Genomic DNA, 15989 nt, shown 5'->3' with positions numbered 1-15989 from the left:
AAGACTCCTTATCCATAGCATAACTTTTAAGTGCAGAAAACTGCCAGTTTCATTACAAAGATGGCAAGAAAGGACTATCTGAAGAAGCAAAGTCGATAAGCCTTCACACGACATACCTACAGACCACAGGAAGATGGCTACGTCCCCTTCAAATTTAGCTTTCAAAAAGACAATTAATGCTTCCAAATGATAGTCCAGAACTTTAACTCCTAGAACTAATAATGTACCAGACCAAATGCTATACTGGGTAGCAGATACTCATTTTCCTTTTTCATGTGCTTTTCTACTACAGATGGCTGCCTGTTAAAAGGCATTCACTTTAGAGGCTACTGAATAGGCATTAGACAGGAACTCCCTTAAGGCAACACCAGCCTAGGTTAGATCTGCCCCCATGATCCAGCAGTGTGTCTCAGACAGATCCCTGTCTCACCACCTCTGTCTTCCAAGCCACATGCCTGCAGGCAACCATCACTGAACTGTAACTGCACCCCCAGAGGTAAACTCTGACTTCTTCAAAGAGGAAGACTCCCAAACAAGGTGGATCTTTCAAGCACAGACCTTGTTATTTGTGTCATAGTTGATTTTATTCTAGGAATGCACATAGGAGATTTCTTAGCTCCCCCACTACCCAACTCCGATTAGTTGCGACTAGAACTTGTCACGATCCTGTGCTCGTTCCTCAGGCCAAGCGATGTTGCAAAGTATCCCCCTGCTCCTTCCAAAACCTGAGTCAGGTGCTGCTGCTTGCTGGCTCTCTCTAGTCTAACCAGCAAAGTGCTGAACAGATCATGTAAGGCGAGCTTTCATAATTTTCAGGGCAATCATATTCAGGTCACAGATGAGCAGAAAGGCAAATTCCCTTTTCAGGAAGATTAAAATTCTCACTATAAACACTCCCCTTTCATCTCTTTATCCGCAGTTCAGATTCTCAAAATCTGAGGTTGTGATTTTTCCCTTTTTTTTTTTTTTTTTGCACAAACCAGGAAGCAAAAGAAAAAAAATAAAAGAAAAAAAATAAAAGAAAAAAAATAAAAGAAAAAAATAAAAGAAAAAATAAAAGAAAAAATAAAAGAAAAAATAAAAGAAAAAATAAAAGAAAAAATAAAAGAAAAAATAAAAGAAAAAATAAAAGAAAAAATAAAAGAAAAAATAAAAGAAAAAAATAAAAGAAAAAAATAAAAGAAAAAAAATAAAAGAAAAAAAATAAAAGAAAAAAAATAAAAGAAAAAAAATAAAAAAAAATAAAAGAAAAAAAATAAAAGAAAAAAAATAAAAGAAAAAAAATAAAAGAAAAAAAATAAAAGAAAAAAAATAAAAGAAAAAAAATAAAAGAAAAAAAATAAAAGAAAAAAAATAAAAGAAAAAAAATAAAAGAAAAAAAATAAAAGAAAAAAAATAAAAGAAAAAAAATAAAAGAAAAAAAATAAAAGAAAAAAAATAAAAGAAAAAAAATAAAAGAAAAAAAATAAAAGAAAAAAATAAAAGAAAAAAAATAAAAGAAAAAAAATAAAAGAAAAAAAATAAAAGGTCAGAAACCCAACTAACAATCTAAGCAAACAAACTGCATTAACTGGATTCAGACTGGGAGCACAGCACTAACATTCCCACTTGCCTTTGCTGCCAGCTTACCTGAGTTTTGTGAAGAGCCCATAGCAACACTTTTGCTGATTCCAAGGTACGACAGTGAGTCCATCCTAGCAATATCAAAAGGCGGCTGAGGGGGTTGAATTCCCTCCTCAGTAAACTGCTCAGGCCTGAGAAGTCTTCTCTTTTCAGTAAAGTTAATGCAGTCACCTAGAAAACAGAAGGGAAAAATATTTATCTTTCTAAAACACAGTTATGAACCTAGCAGTTAAGCAAGTGAGGAGCTGTTTCAGCATCAGCTTTGCAAAAAGGGTGAAGTTCTGCATTTAGAAGTTTCCTAAGCTCACGTTTTACAAGCCATCAGGTTACTCCAAATGTTTGCTACAGAACTGACTCTCACTCCCTCACCACACTATCATTAGTTCCTTTCTACTGAGTAGATCTCTATTAAAGGCTTTATGTAAGAATCTCGAATCAGCAGCTTAACCTAGAAGTGGAGCTATGTTCAACTTTAAAATTCATACCAGTGACTGCCTGCCAGAATTCTGTTTCTTCTCTCCATGTAAATACATTCAAATAATTTAATTTGTACCAGAATATTTTTCACCAGATCTTCAAGCTCTTTACAAATATTATTTTCACCTTGCAAACCCTTTGAAAAGCCTCTCTGCCTGAAGTCTACCAGCTTCACCCAGACAAAGTGACTAGTCCAAGGTCATGGGATAAATCAACAAGAACAGACGACAAAATTGCAAACAGAACACAGGACCTCCTAAATCCTCAAGATCTAATCTTCGGTTTGCATGCAGAGGAGCTTTTCCAAAATTTCACTGAATGTTTTGAGTCCATCATACTGCTAAATTGAGGGGAGTTATCATCAGTTAACTTGTTGTTCCTGAAACTCGTGACTCCTAGTAAGCACTGTCAGAATACAAAATGCTTCTGCAAGTCACCAAGATATCTGGAATACAGGGACTGATGTTAGCCACCACTGGGTTTTCCCTCTTAATGATTTTATGGCCATACCAGAATCTGTTCCAGAAAGTGCTTGCTGCTGCTCAAGCAGTAGAAATAGGCAGTCTTCCAAGAAGCAGCCTCTTTGGGATCTGAGAACAAAGTCATCACTGCTTGCTCTGTATCCAGCTGCTTAGACGAGCCTGAAACGCATCAGAACAAGATTATCTTCTAGTACAGAGGGGTATCCTTGAAAGAAGCATAGTCGCTGTTAATTTAAACTGAGGAACACCTAACATTTTCTCAAATACTAACCAGCTATTATATGTTAATAGTTAAGACTCACAGATACTTTATTGGATAATGAGAAATCCAGTCAGAGAAATGCAGAAGAGAAAGGTAACAGGACAGATAGGGTGGAAACACCCTTAAGTTGGAGGTAGACTTCTAGTATCAAGAATAGACTGCTCTTAATACAGCACCCTATCATTAGGATTCTTTGATAACCAGCAAACTTAATAGTTTGGGCTGAGCATAAATCCAGATCCAATCCAAGAACCACTGATTTTTGTTTGAACTACAAATGAGCAAAAAAGTTGTTCTGGTTGCAAAACCAGAAAAACATTCATCTGAACTGTTGACACACTAGCAGAGGCCTGCTCAGCAAGCACACAGAATTAGCTCAGGTCTACAGAGCAGAATCACTTTGCATTTCTTCCTCATTTCTCATCGTACACATTTTATCTCTATGTAGTTTGAACGCTCACTTCTGTACTGTGACACTATGCTGCTCTGCAGGCCCGAGCAAAGGCTTGTTCAACACAGGAACTTCTCTGATATGTGCAAAGTGAGAATTCAACTACTCCCAGTATCTCTATTTCTCTTCCTCCACAAGGGAGCACTATCTGCAGCTATGGTCAGAAGTGCTAGAGCCCACTGGGCTTCACTGGCCTGAACTTCCCTTCAGCAGTCCCTTGGAGTGAAGGGAACCTTTGGAAGACAGAGGATACAAACCCCACTGACTCGCACCTCCACCTCCATGTACAGAGGCAAGCAGAAGAGGGTAGGTATTCTAGCCTTTCCTTCCTTGCACACTCACCTGCCACTTTCCTGACAAGAGCATGGGCACTGCTTGCCACCCAGCTTCAACTGAGCTCTTCAACTGAATGTACCAGACCTAGGGAGCTGAAGGGAAGCCATAGGGTTATAGTTGGTATACAAACAACAACAGGGCTCTGGCAAAGTCCTAAGTGGTGGGACTGAATCCTCTTTCCAGCTGCAGCATTGGCCTCTTCCATTGTCCCTTTCCAGTTCCAAAATTTTCCCAATATTAAGATGTTTGAATGTTTCAGAATTACTGAGGCAGTTAAACTGTTATTGGCCTGAAAAGGAAGCTCCTCCAACATGGAGGATCCCAAGCTGGAGCTAAACCAAAAAAAAAAATTTCTATATGAACAGAGAGTCAGTTTTCTAGTTACAAGCTAGATTGTCAGCAGGAGAAACACTGAGCAAATTAAAATAGAGCACAACAAGGGACTGGAAAGAAAGTGCTCACACAAGAAGGCAGCACAGAATACAGAAAAGTACAGACAGGTGCCAGATTCTTGCTTTAAATCATTTTAACATCATTTTTTCCACCAAGACACTTAGTCCTGTTAACACACCTGAAGAACACTGACTGATTCCATAACAACTTGCTCATTTAATGTCTCAATGGCATTATTAAAAAGAAATGAAAACAAAGAAGTGAAACAAACCTTTTGATTTTGACCCCAGGAATTTTTCTCTTGTTCTTTCTACAAGAACACTGCTATACAGGCTTAACAGGCCATAGCTCCGTTTCCTTAGCATGCAGCTTAGTAACTTCTCCTCCCTCAGTGGGCTCCCTTCAGCCCAGCATGCATCCAAGAGCTCCCTGAAGACTTGCCGTATTTCATCAGTCTGATGTTCCATCTCAAAATTCATCATACTAAGAGCACCGTAAATTGTATCTACCAGTTCTCTTTGATCCAATTCTGCTGAAATCTCAGAATTGCACTGAAGCCTCTGCAGAGATTTTAAGGATTCACGAAGAAAGTCAACAAAGATATTTTGTACAGAGGAATACTGCTGGAGTGAGGAGCTGTGCATGCCTGGTTCCTCTCGGAGGAACTCCAGCAGGGCTTGTGCCCTCTGGGGAGCCCGCAGCAAAAGCTTCCGGAGAGCTGAAACAACATCCAAACTGAATCTGTGAGAATGGCCATCTTTTCTTTTCCTGTCTGCAATATGCTTGTCCTGGGTGCACTCAAATGCTTCAAATAGTTCCTGGAAGGGGAACAGTGGAAGAGTAAGCCTTTTGGACTTCATAGAAAGAATATGAAATAAATATACTGAAAAACAGGAAAAAAATGAAAGCAAGTAGATAAATCAATTTGGAAACATCGGATTACCTAGGAAACCCATTAATAAACAGGAAGTGCCAACACTGGTATATCTTGCCCAATATCCTCTCTAAAATAGCAGACATGCAACCAAATATGAAGAATTCTGTAATATACAAGAACAATACATAAGCCATGCACTCTTAAGCGAGTACCTTAATTCATCCAGGCAGCTCCTATAGTGTGGCTGAAGCGTTATATTCTACCTCTTAGAAACACGTTCACATGTCTGTATCTTCATAATCCAGTAAGGGCATGATGATTTAGTGTCCAGTCTTTTTTTTTTTTTTTCCAATCCTGATTTCCCACGTGCAAACCATCCATCTACCAGCCTTCCACCCACACCATCCTCATCAACAATGATTTTTCAAATTTGATTGAAATTGGCAAATGGATTCAGAAGTGATCTCACTGACTCCTCTATTAAGCAACAATTTTTTTGAGTAACAGAAAAACCTACAATTCAACAGCAAGGAAGAAGAGGAAAAGCAAGAAAAAAAACTGCAAAACAATTAGCCACTGAGGGGTGGTAATGCAAGGCACAGTCCAACCATTGCATCTTCTAGTTGGTGCCAGTTGGATAGCAGCTAAGCAGCACTTGTGGCCAATCTGGAGCTACGTGTGTGCTGTCCTTCTGGAGGCAACGTCTCAGGGAATATGAAGGGGAGAGGTGGCTGGCGTGTGTAGGAAAGAGCAGAATATTAGGAAGAGCGGACAAGTCCACAACATCCTTTTCTACTTGCTGGATCAAAACATAACTCTACCTGTTATCATGCCTCTGACACTAACTGGTGACAAAGAAATGAAATTAATGAATCTCCTATTTTTGTACAACACTGCAGACAACGGTGAACTCTTTCATGACCTTGAAGGTCAGATGATAATGTCCAACGACTTGATTAGTTGTTATTAGACTTCAAGCAGATTCATTTTAAAACAGTCAACTTTGCCTTGCTTGCTTTCACCCTGTAATTGTTAATTCTGTATCTTTACAGAAATATTTAATACCTCTTCCTTATTCATACTAACAAGCTGCAAATAGTCTCTGAATATAATCAGTTTCCATTTTAATCTTAAAAAAGCAAAAAAAATTTCTTTAAAGAGCTAACATGTATAAGACTAGAAGAGACATTCTAGGACATTGAGTACTATTTTAGATACTGTATCAGATAATTCTGTTGTAATCAACACCAAATTAGGAGAATTCTAAAGTCAGAAACTCTCCTGCTTTTCAGTGCTATATTTGGTCTTGATTTTAATCACTCTTTGAATGGTTCAATGTATTTCTCAACTAAATCAGTCTGTGTGTATTAATAATGGAAAAATGGGTCCTAGACTTTAGAGCACAAGTCATACCAATTACCAAGTAACATCACTAACAATAGCACAGCAATCAAATTTCCTACAGGGATAAGATGGAAAACAAGATTTCAGGAGAAAGAAAAAGACGACAGATGTGCTTTTAAAAGGTGTTTTCCAACTACAATTTCTTTTTGCCTTTTTTTTTTAAAAAAAAAAAAAAAAGACTTTATGATAACCACAGGCATCTGTGGATGCCAGACTGTGGCAAAAAGCCAGAGTTGGGAGTGGAGTGCGTTAGAAAGACCACGCAGAAAAGCTTGCTCATTGCCTGCCTACAGTCTCTTCTCTAGCCAGAGAAAAATCACTTTCAGGAACATTAAACTAACTTCAAAAATGGAGCTGAATTACAGTCTCTTTCAGTTTGCCAGAAGAATAACAACGCGCTACCATCTCAGGCAGTCAAGTTAGCAGAAAGCACTAACTTTGACCCCAATGACTGATAAAGAGAAGTTGAACACTCTGAAAAATTAATGAGAGGAAGTAAGACAGCACTCACTTTTAGAGCTTCCTCAGAGACATCTTTCTGTAGTTCTTCCAAGAGCAATAAAAATTCAGTTTCTCTCTGAAGAGCAACTGGAACAGTTTTCTGAAATAACATAAGAAAATAGCGAAAAAGTTAATCAATGTAACTTTTACTTATTTCTATTGTTACGTGAACCTAATTTTAGCTATTTAATTAACATTTGAGGCAGACTGAAATATCTGTCCAAAGATATCTAATTCTCAGTTAAAGACTATTCCACATCTAGGTACTGCTTCTGCACCAGTGGAATCCACTTAACCATACATCTGGAAATGGAGACAAGTGTCACCTCCCCAGGAATTATAATCTCATCAATTAGAGACATCTTTCCTAAGAGGTGATGAAAAATTGCAAATCTTTAAGTAGTGGGATCAATGAACAAATTAACTGGGGGGGGGAGGGGGGGAGGGGGAACACCAGCACATGAACACACATCCCACTGTACCAATTCAAAAAAGAGGAACAGAGACTAGTTTCTCCTTTGCTTATGAAACATCTAACACCCATCTATCTCCACCCACCAATCCAGCAACCACAAGCTATATTCCCTCAAAATCTAAAGCTTATAAAGAATTGTCTAATGCCTGAATTACTTTACGAGAAGAAGGTGTTACACAAATGCAGAAGCTTATTAGCTCATACTTTCCATTAGCAGAAATGCTCTATGCTAAAAAATCAACTTATATTATCTAAACAAACATAAAAAATGTCCTTTTTCTCCTGAGCATGCAGAAAGGAAAGGGAAAGCACCTTGTGAAGATTAACAGTTATTTCTTGGCATGTTTGTTAAAAACAAAAGCAAAACCCATCCCATGCACCCCTCAAACTACCTTGAGAGCCTTCTTGCATGAACAGTGGGAGAGCCTAGAATTTTAAATAGGCAGCTATATTGACTATTTTCCACTTGGAAGTCAGCTAGAACTAACTTCTGTACCTGATTGCAGGCAAGCCATTTTTCCAGCACAAGAAGCCATAGCCACGCAGCTCTTCGGGGGCTGCAGTTTTGTTCACATCTACAAAAGTAATAAGCACATATCATGAATTATACAACATTGTTCCCCATCCTCTTAGATCCTGGAAATCAGTCAGGGCTCATTTTGATCTTTATATTTCTTTGAATATGATAAAAATAAAGATGACCAAGTCTTTAAAGAAGAGGCAAACAAGAAGAGAATGCAGAGAATACAGAACATTGGTACTACTTCTTCCTTAACTTGATAATTTCTGCTATGCAAATAGCTGCTTTTGGATGGGCTCAGCACCAATACTACTGCCATAGTTCTTTGCTTCAAAACACTGGAATTTATTTCTGGTCTAAAGTTCAGTCTGTAGAGCAATCTTTGAGCACTTCAGCAGATTTCTCTGAAACTTGAGGGCTTGCCAAGCACTGCTATTACCTGTTCTTTCTAGTTCTAGCCCCCAAACCCAAACAAACTCTTAGCTCACAACAGCATAGATGCAATTCTATGTCCAAATTAAAAGTGAACTGTTGCACCAGTTAAAGAAAGAATACTTCTCACTTCCATCAGCTTTTCACGTGCTGCAGTACACTTACACACATTCCACAATCTATGCTCTATTCAGTATTGACCAAGGAACTGGAAGAGAAGGAGAAAGCAGAAAATATTTAACTAGTCTTCAATAGCCTCATCAGTGCTAAGCTGAGTCTTCATATGTGATAGTACAAATAGCAAGGGTAAAAAGGATCAAAAATACTTGTGTTTCACGTGGTCATTCACAATATTCATATAACTATGTGTGCACCTTCCTCTGGACTCCTTTTAAGTGCTGTCTGTGTCTTCACTAAACTTTGCACAAATGTTAATGAGAACAGGTGTTATCATTTGCTTGGAGAGGGGGAGTGATATTAAGTTTTAACTTCCCTTGAATATCAATGTTCCCTGAAGAGCTAGAAAGTCACACTTCCTATGCACCCGCCTCAAAAGCGGAGATCAAAGCTAACTAGAAACAAACAAGCAAAATGCTGTTTCAAAATCCAGTATGAGACAAATAAGAAACCAACAGCATAATTTTGGATTTATTAGAGCTTATGTTTTCCAAACATTGGAAGGTCTTTCTAGAGCTAGAAATATGGGGACACTGTCAATAACCACGGTGCCCATCGTGGGAGTATCATTTCTAAACTAACCCGAGCTCAGTTTCAGAGCAACGCAACCTCAGAACAGGTCTCATCTTTCAAGGAAGTCTAGCGAAATCAGTTCGTCGCGCTCTCACCTACTACGTGGGAACATCGCCTGGCGCTTACCTCGCCGCCACGGGACAGGCCACCAGAGCCTCAAGCACCGCCTCCACCTTCTCGGGGCCATGGCCGGGCCCCTGGCGCAGCTGGGGGACGCAGGCCTGCGCGAGCTCCCAGTGCCCGTGCCGCACGCACTCACGGAAGAGCCCCAAGAGCCGCTCCAGGGAGGCCGCTTCTTCGCCGCCGAAGGGATGCATCTTCCCCGGAGGCGCGGTCGCCTAGGGCACCCACGCACCGCAGGGCCGACGCCGTGAGGGGGAGCACATGCCTCCGCCAGGCTGCCCGGCACAACAGCAGGCCGCTTTTTCCCCGGCCCGCGGCCTCGCCCCGCTCCCCGAGGGCCCTCCCGGCCCCGCCGCCCTATCTGGCGGGGAAGACGCGGCCCCCGCCGCGCTCTACAGCACCGCGGGCGCCCACCGCCCCGCCGCCATCTTGAGCGCTGCCTCAGCTGACCGCGCCGGCGGGCGGGCGGGCCGGCGGGCGCCCGGCCATTGGCCCGGCCGGGGCAGCATGTAAATAAACCTCCATTTTCCTTTGGGGCGCCTGACGCCGCCGCAGCATCTCGGGGCAGCCCAGGCCCCGCCCTCCCGAGGACCGCGCCCCGCCTCTTACCACTCGCCAGCTCCGCCCCGTCCTCGAGCCTCGGGAGCTTCTGATTGGTTCTCGCCAGGAGCCCTGCCCTCCCCCGGCGGGCGCTGGCTCCGCCCCAACAGCGCGTGCCTACCTGACGGACGCGGCCGCGGGGCGCCATGAAACGGGTGACGAAACCGTGTGTTGGCAGCAGCCACATCCTCTCCCAAAGAGGATGTAATAGATATTGATGTGTATATACATACATATGCACACACCCATGTAGTTAGAATATATGTATGTGTGTGTATATATATATTTACTCCTTGAGGATGAAAATACTACCAAAATATATTTAATAGAGCTTAATTACCTATTTAGGTATATAATATACAGTATTTTATACATACATGCACATACATACACACACATTATACACATACTATACATAAGTGTGTGTGTATAGATTTGCCAGAAAATCATGATTCTCCATGCCGACCTTACTGATCCGCCTCGTTTCCATTTGCTTATTTTCAGCATCGCAGAGGACGTTCGGAGCAGGCTTGGTGCCCCTTTCCACAGGGACAGACGCAGGAGGCCTGCACGATTCACCCATGCTGGGGTGCAGGCCGCGGTGGCTGGGCAGGCTGGGCCGGGTGTCGAGGGGCAGTGGGGCAGGCCATGGGGCAGGCCGGGTGCTGAGGGGCGCCAGGCCCACAGCAGGGGTACAGGCGAGGACGAGCAGGCGTGCGGGCATGCAGCGCCCGGGCGACGGGGGCCTGGCTGGCAGCACCCCGGTCTCGCTGCCGATGGACCCCGGGGGCCCGGGCTATTTCTCCGTTTCCTTTTGCCACTGTGGGGGTAAACGGAGGCGCGGAGGGCCGTGACTCAGCTGCTTGGCAGGGTGGTGTTCAGCTGGTGTTTGGCAGAGATAAGGCCCCCCCACACACACATCCTCCCTGTATTCCGGGCTTTTTGTTTGTTTTTTTCCTCGGGCGCGAAACAAGAACGTCTCTCCCAGGACTGTTGCAGCGGAGGCAAGCGTGAGGCAGAGGAAGGATGACAGAGAATGACAGGTGTGCCAAAGTAAGTGGATGGATGAATCCCAAGGGCTTTTACACAGGAAGTACGGGGAGGCTGCGATGTACATGTGTGTATTAAAAAGACAAAACTGCTAGGAGTTTCTCAACTCACCTATAAACAACACAAGATCCAACAGGGACTTTATTCTCAGCTCCTATAGCATCTTGAATAGTTTTCCTCTATACTGTCAACTCAAAATCAGCCAAGAAATGGCATATAGACAGTTGTGCCTCTGAATTTATTTCAGCCATGCTGGAAGAGTTTTAAGTGTTGAAACCGTATAGTTGTCTTTGCACATATTTAACTCTGATACCTTATGCATACCTAATGACTGTAATTACTGTGTTTCGTGACTGTGCAAACCATTTCTCAGCCCTCACCCTCAAGCTTCGGTATTATTCCATGTCTTTGCCTCTTGGGTAGGCGAGGGAGGAACGCTGATGGGAGACGAGACCTCTGTGGTGAGGGAGTTCGTTTAGCCTGTGGTCTTGCCTGCCCTGTTATCCACTCTCTGATTGCTTTATCTCATTTAAAGTATCTCGTTACTCAGACTTCTTACTTGAGAGACTATTCCCTCACCTAAGATGTCTTAGACGGTCGATGCTTTTCTTTTGCTACAAGTTTCTAAACCCTGGCTATATACCTAACCCTGGCTGGAGCCACCTGTCCAGTTCTGGGAGAGTAAATGTACACTATTAGCATTTACCAGTACTGCTGTAATTTTGAAGGTATTTTTTTCATTAATTTCTTCCTATATTTGTTCTTAGGAATTAGAGGTTTATTAATATCTGTAGCACTGTAAAGGTTGCTGGATATAAAAAGCAAGATGGGAAGATAAATTACTGATGATGTTTTCAGCAGAAGTTATGACTAGTATATTGAAATTAGAAAGTTGAGTATGGGAGAGACTTTTTCATCTGTAATTTCCATGCTCACTAAGCAAGCGGGCATTCAATAATTTACACGTTTTCTTCTTTTTATGAAACAACAAAAAAAGTAACATTTGTCGTATCTTTCAATCACCTGAATTAAAAAATGTATGAAGTACTCATAGCAAGTTACACTTGAATGAAAGTGATTTTACTGTGAGCAGAAGTCCACGAGTTTCCATGATAATGTAATGTTTCTAAAAGTCAAACTATTAAATCGTATATTTTGTGCAGATCTTCTAGTGAAAACTGTCTGAATTTTTACTTTGGAACCCTGGAAAGATAAAGTGCCTTTTATCTAAAATAGTGTCTGCTGTGCATTGACTTGGAAAATTGCAAATGCAAATTGCTAATTATGCTCAGCGTGTTATAGCAGTTTCTGCCTAAGTGAGTATACCCATGGAGTGATTATGTGCTGCAATATAGTACTTCGGCATTTGCATTATCAAATCGTTTTATGAAATTGAATTCTCAAAACATCCCTATCGCTTGTTTCTAAGCTATTTTATTTGTCTATATTAACCATCCCATCTATTAGTTTTATTACTGACCCTTGAAACAGAGAATTACTTGGAACAAGTACATGTAGCTCTGACGTTTGGGTGGAGTTTTCAACTACAGTTCTCTGTATATAGCATAAAAGTAGATCTACTGAGAAGTCTTCTTCTGTCTTAAAAAATGATGGCTTTTAAAGTTACTTAAAGGTGTATCAGATCTAACTCTGATAAATAAAAGGAAGGAATATTACTCCTGACTAAATATAAGGAAGTAGGGTGAACCAAAGGCGGGCAATATAAATGATCTATATTAAATATCAACCCATCATGGGCACTGTAAGTGTATCCAGATCAACCTCCACTTGCCCCTGTGGGGCCCTCAGCCAACCTACTGTTCCTGTCTGCATAAGGTCGAAGTTTCCGTGCCAAAGCATTTCTTGGGACACAACAGAGAAGCAGCCGGGGGCTGCTGTCCACTGATTGTTAATACTGGACCTGCACGTTAGCAGATCCCCCACCAGCACAAACTTGATTGGGATCTGATGTGAGCACACAATCGCATTTCTGTCCAATTAGCTGCATTACAGAGTTTGTGCTGGCTCTATGCTCTTACGCCAGAGGACAGACACAACCTTACTCAATGTAATGTCTGCTAATATCAAGTCGATCGACCAAAATTTGTTAACAAATTTGAGTTGGCAGAGTAAGTTTATACATGGTCTGTGCTCTGCATCATGCTTCCACAAAGCTTTTGATTTGTTATATGGAGCATTATGACCAGGTTTATTGTCATTAGACCATAGTAGCAGTCACTGGGTCATCCGAGATGTGGCAGTTAGCTGCCACTCTCTCGAAGCATGTGAGTCACCTCACCTACTTGATCGATCTCATTTATCTGAGCAGCTTCAGTGCTTGAAGTACTTACTCTTAGCTTAGCTAGTGGTGCCAGTCATCTTAAGTTTGTGATATCTGTTTATAGAGCCACCTGAGGCATGCTGTCACATTAATTAATCATGCATATCAGTCATATATTTTACAGACAGCAGCCAGTCATCTTAGTCATGTCAGTCTTTAGTCAGATATTGCCCATCACAGTCGACAGCCCTATCAGTTAGTCATCACATTGCTATCAGTCATTTTGGTTACGTCAGCCAGCTCACCTTAGTTACCAGAATGAATGGCATTTAGACTAAAAATATAAGAAGTATTTTAGATTGAAGATTTTTTAAAATCCTTTTCTACATGTAAAAATAAAATAGAGCTGTAAGAGGTAACCAAAGCAGTTGTTAAAGCTAGTTTAACCAAGCTGTAAACTACCCCAGTGTGTTTTCACTGTTCCCTGCAGGTGGAGCAATACATTGGTGAAATTAAAGGTGGACTGAGACCAGCCATGAAAATCACTGTCATAGGGATGGTGCATTCCAACCCCAAGAGGTAGGTGGAGGGGCTTTTGTGGGGCTTAGTCACTTCACACACTGTAGCATACCTGCCTTTTACATTCAAAAGATTTCTTAAGGGTCTGTGCTCTTTCAGGAGGAAGAAAGTCATATAGATTCATAATTTATGGCTCTGTTTCTTTTCCTTCTTTTAGAGTGAGATTAAAGGTCAAGAAGGAATTCACTGTTCAGGCTCTCTGCTGTTGCAGCATTATCTACTCTTTGCCTTTGTCTTGTGAAAACTGTAGGGAGTATATGAATGGCATTGCTCTTTCAGGAGCAGATATAATTCAGAACCTGTGTCTGTGTTGTCTACTGGATGCTCAAGTAAACGCCATTTAATTCTGCACAACAGAAATATCTGGTTTTGGCACAGCAAGTGTAGGCCCATTGCTGTGTTTGGTCCAGATGACAGCAACTGTGCTATCATTACATTTTTTGCCTTTACTGCTATCAACTCTTGTGCTTCCACCAAGGAAGAGTTTTCCTCTCTTACTACATTTTTTCATAGCCTCCTTTATGACACAGACTGGAATTGGCTCACCCACAAATATTTGCTTGGTTTTGGTCGCAAGAGAGGAAAGCAAAATCAGAAGTCAGTAGCATCCTACTGGAAACTGGAGGAGAAACAAAGAACAGCTGGTTTCCATCCCTTTCTGCAGCTTCTAAACCTGTGCACAGTCCTTACAGGAGTCCTGTATTTTGATCTGAGAAGAAATGAGCAGGGGTCTCTAGTTTTTCTATGCATTTGCCATGTATCCTCTGTTCTTTTACATTTCTGAAAGTCCCAGTCACTGAACTGTTTTTTCAGCTTTGCAGTGACTCTGCTCTGTGATCCAGTGGATGCAAACAAAGATGTCGGCCTGTTACTCACAGTTAACTTCAGTGACAAATCCATCACCCGAAATGCACGAATTGGTGGGAAGTGGGGAAGAGAAGAGAAAAATATTCCCTACTTCCCATTTACGGCAGGTGACACATTTAAGGTAATTTGGGGGGTACTATGATTAGGGTGGGAGAAAGGCTGAAAGGCTGCATATATCACAACAAATCTGTAACTGTTGAAATTGCCACATTAACAACCCTGACATACTAATCTAGTGTGGCATTGAGGGCAACATTCATGCTTCATCAGCAGCCCTGCTCGGAGAGAACCATTTCTTTCTCTAGTTTTATGGAGAGAATTCACTGTAAGAAATTTTACAGTGTTATCTCAGCAGAAGATAAGTTGTTAATTAGAGGTGTTAGAGAAGAACCTGTAGACCTTGTGCTTCAATATCCTGATCACATGGGGTTCTAAGTCCATGCTAGCGAAATCACCTCATCTGCTGGTCTCTGATACCCTCCTTTGTTGTTCTTCCATTGCAGATGGAGCTCTTATGTGAACACCAGCAAATACGGGTCTTGGTTGATGGACGGCAGTTCTGTGACTTCACTCACCGCATTCAGGCCCTGAACTTGGTGAAAGCTTTACAGATCACAGGGGACATCAAGCTTACCAAAGTAGCTTGATAAAAAAGAAGACCTCAGTATCATCAGGGAACAAAGATAAATGTACTGAGAAATGTTTTTTCTTTCTCTCCTGGTTGATTCTGGAGAATGGGGCCTGTGTCTGTTTCACTTGCTAATATTTTTGAAACATACACTTTTTTCTCACACACACTGAGCAATTGCAGGTATTTGGCTGGTCCAGGTAATCAGATGGCCTTTGCTGAGATATTCTCTTGGCCTTCCAACCTTAAGACTATGATGCTATGCAATATCTCCCGTTCTTATGCCCCTCCCCCCAGCTCCCCAGCCATGCCAGCTGCTGGAGCTCAGGCCTATCAGAGATAGCATGGCTGTTGCTCTTGTGACTAGAACTGAGCAGTGTACAGGTGGTGGTATTGAGAGAGGAGAGATTGGAGATCTCCTTAAAAGTGAGTAAGGGAGTCTGGTGGGCCCCCAACAGGGTTTGCATTACTAGGAGAGAGTTGTTCTTCCTGGAAGCTCTGCTCAGTCAGCACAAAGCCATCTGTGCTTCCCAGTACAGAGCAATAAATGCCTTACCATCGTCCCTGTCTCTTGCAGGTAGAGTTCTCATGAACTGAAAGGTTTCAACAGCTGTGGATTTCACAGTCTTCTCTGCATCAGCCCTGTGCAATGGTATCTGTAGCTGAAACTGCATTGCTTATTCTTGTATCTGATTAAAACTGCATCTTTACTGACAAACTTCTGTATTAACTTTGTTAGATATTTCAGTGCATGTGAGTGTTATGCTGATATTTTGTTGCTGTAGGTTTACAAAAGATTCCCAAATATGTAGCTATTACAATACATTTATATATCATAACTGCTGCCTTTGGCTCTAATTGTTTGGTTATAAAACAGG

The 15989-nt window shown here is 41.6% G+C and overlaps 2 protein-coding genes across 5 annotated transcripts in view; one reads left to right on the top strand and one right to left on the bottom strand.

Annotated features, from left to right (window-relative positions):
* The window catches only part of ZFYVE26 (zinc finger FYVE-type containing 26), a 51690-nt gene extending 41995 nt beyond the window's left edge, over nt 1-9695 (bottom strand). For 2 of the 3 annotated variants that reach the window (XM_026095871.2, XM_064512481.1), the window contains exons 1-6: nt 9110-9695; nt 7778-7856; nt 6817-6906; nt 4296-4842; nt 2611-2741; nt 1630-1794 (exon numbers count right to left, since the gene is read on the bottom strand). In XM_026095871.2, the coding sequence (XP_025951656.2) occupies nt 1630-1794; nt 2611-2741; nt 4296-4842; nt 6817-6906; nt 7778-7856; nt 9110-9300 (1203 nt within the window). In that variant the 5' untranslated portion in view covers nt 9301-9695. Of the gene's footprint in view, nt 1-1629; nt 1795-2610; nt 2742-3637; nt 3704-4295; nt 4843-6816; nt 6907-7777; nt 7857-9109 lie in introns of those variants that run through there. The other variant, XM_026095872.2, reaches the window with a different exon arrangement.
* A 925-nt stretch (nt 9696-10620) lies between these two features.
* On the top strand, nt 10621-15950 carry LOC112980753 (galectin-related protein A-like). Of its 2 annotated transcripts, XM_026095879.2 has the most exons (5): nt 10621-10759; nt 13528-13616; nt 14430-14604; nt 14987-15172; nt 15689-15950. In XM_026095879.2, exons 1-4 carry the CDS (start codon nt 10733-10735, stop codon nt 15128-15130), a joined length of 435 nt encoding a protein of 144 aa, XP_025951664.1. In that variant the 5' UTR covers nt 10621-10732; the 3' UTR covers nt 15131-15172; nt 15689-15950. The 2 variants fall into 2 exon arrangements, with proteins under 2 accessions (XP_025951664.1, XP_025951663.1); XM_026095878.2 differs by having other exon boundaries at nt 14987-15950.
* The last annotated feature ends 39 nt before the right edge of the window (nt 15951-15989 follow it).

This window comes from Dromaius novaehollandiae, chromosome 5, assembly GCF_036370855.1.
Source record: "Dromaius novaehollandiae isolate bDroNov1 chromosome 5, bDroNov1.hap1, whole genome shotgun sequence".
Classification (NCBI taxonomy): Eukaryota; Metazoa; Chordata; class Aves; order Casuariiformes; family Dromaiidae; genus Dromaius; species Dromaius novaehollandiae.
The sequence above is the reverse complement of the archived record's forward strand: the minus strand, read 5'-3'. Positions and strand labels throughout refer to the sequence as shown.

Coding starts and splice junctions, on each gene's coding strand:
- LOC112980753 (XM_026095879.2), top strand. CDS start 10,733: ATGACAGAGAATGACAGGTGTGCCAAA. Junction 10,760..13,527: donor AGAATGACAGGTGTGCCAAA/GTAAGTGGATGG, acceptor TGTTCCCTGCAG/GTGGAGCAATACATTGGTGA. Junction 14,605..14,986: donor CGGCAGGTGACACATTTAAG/GTAATTTGGGGG, acceptor CTTCCATTGCAG/ATGGAGCTCTTATGTGAACA.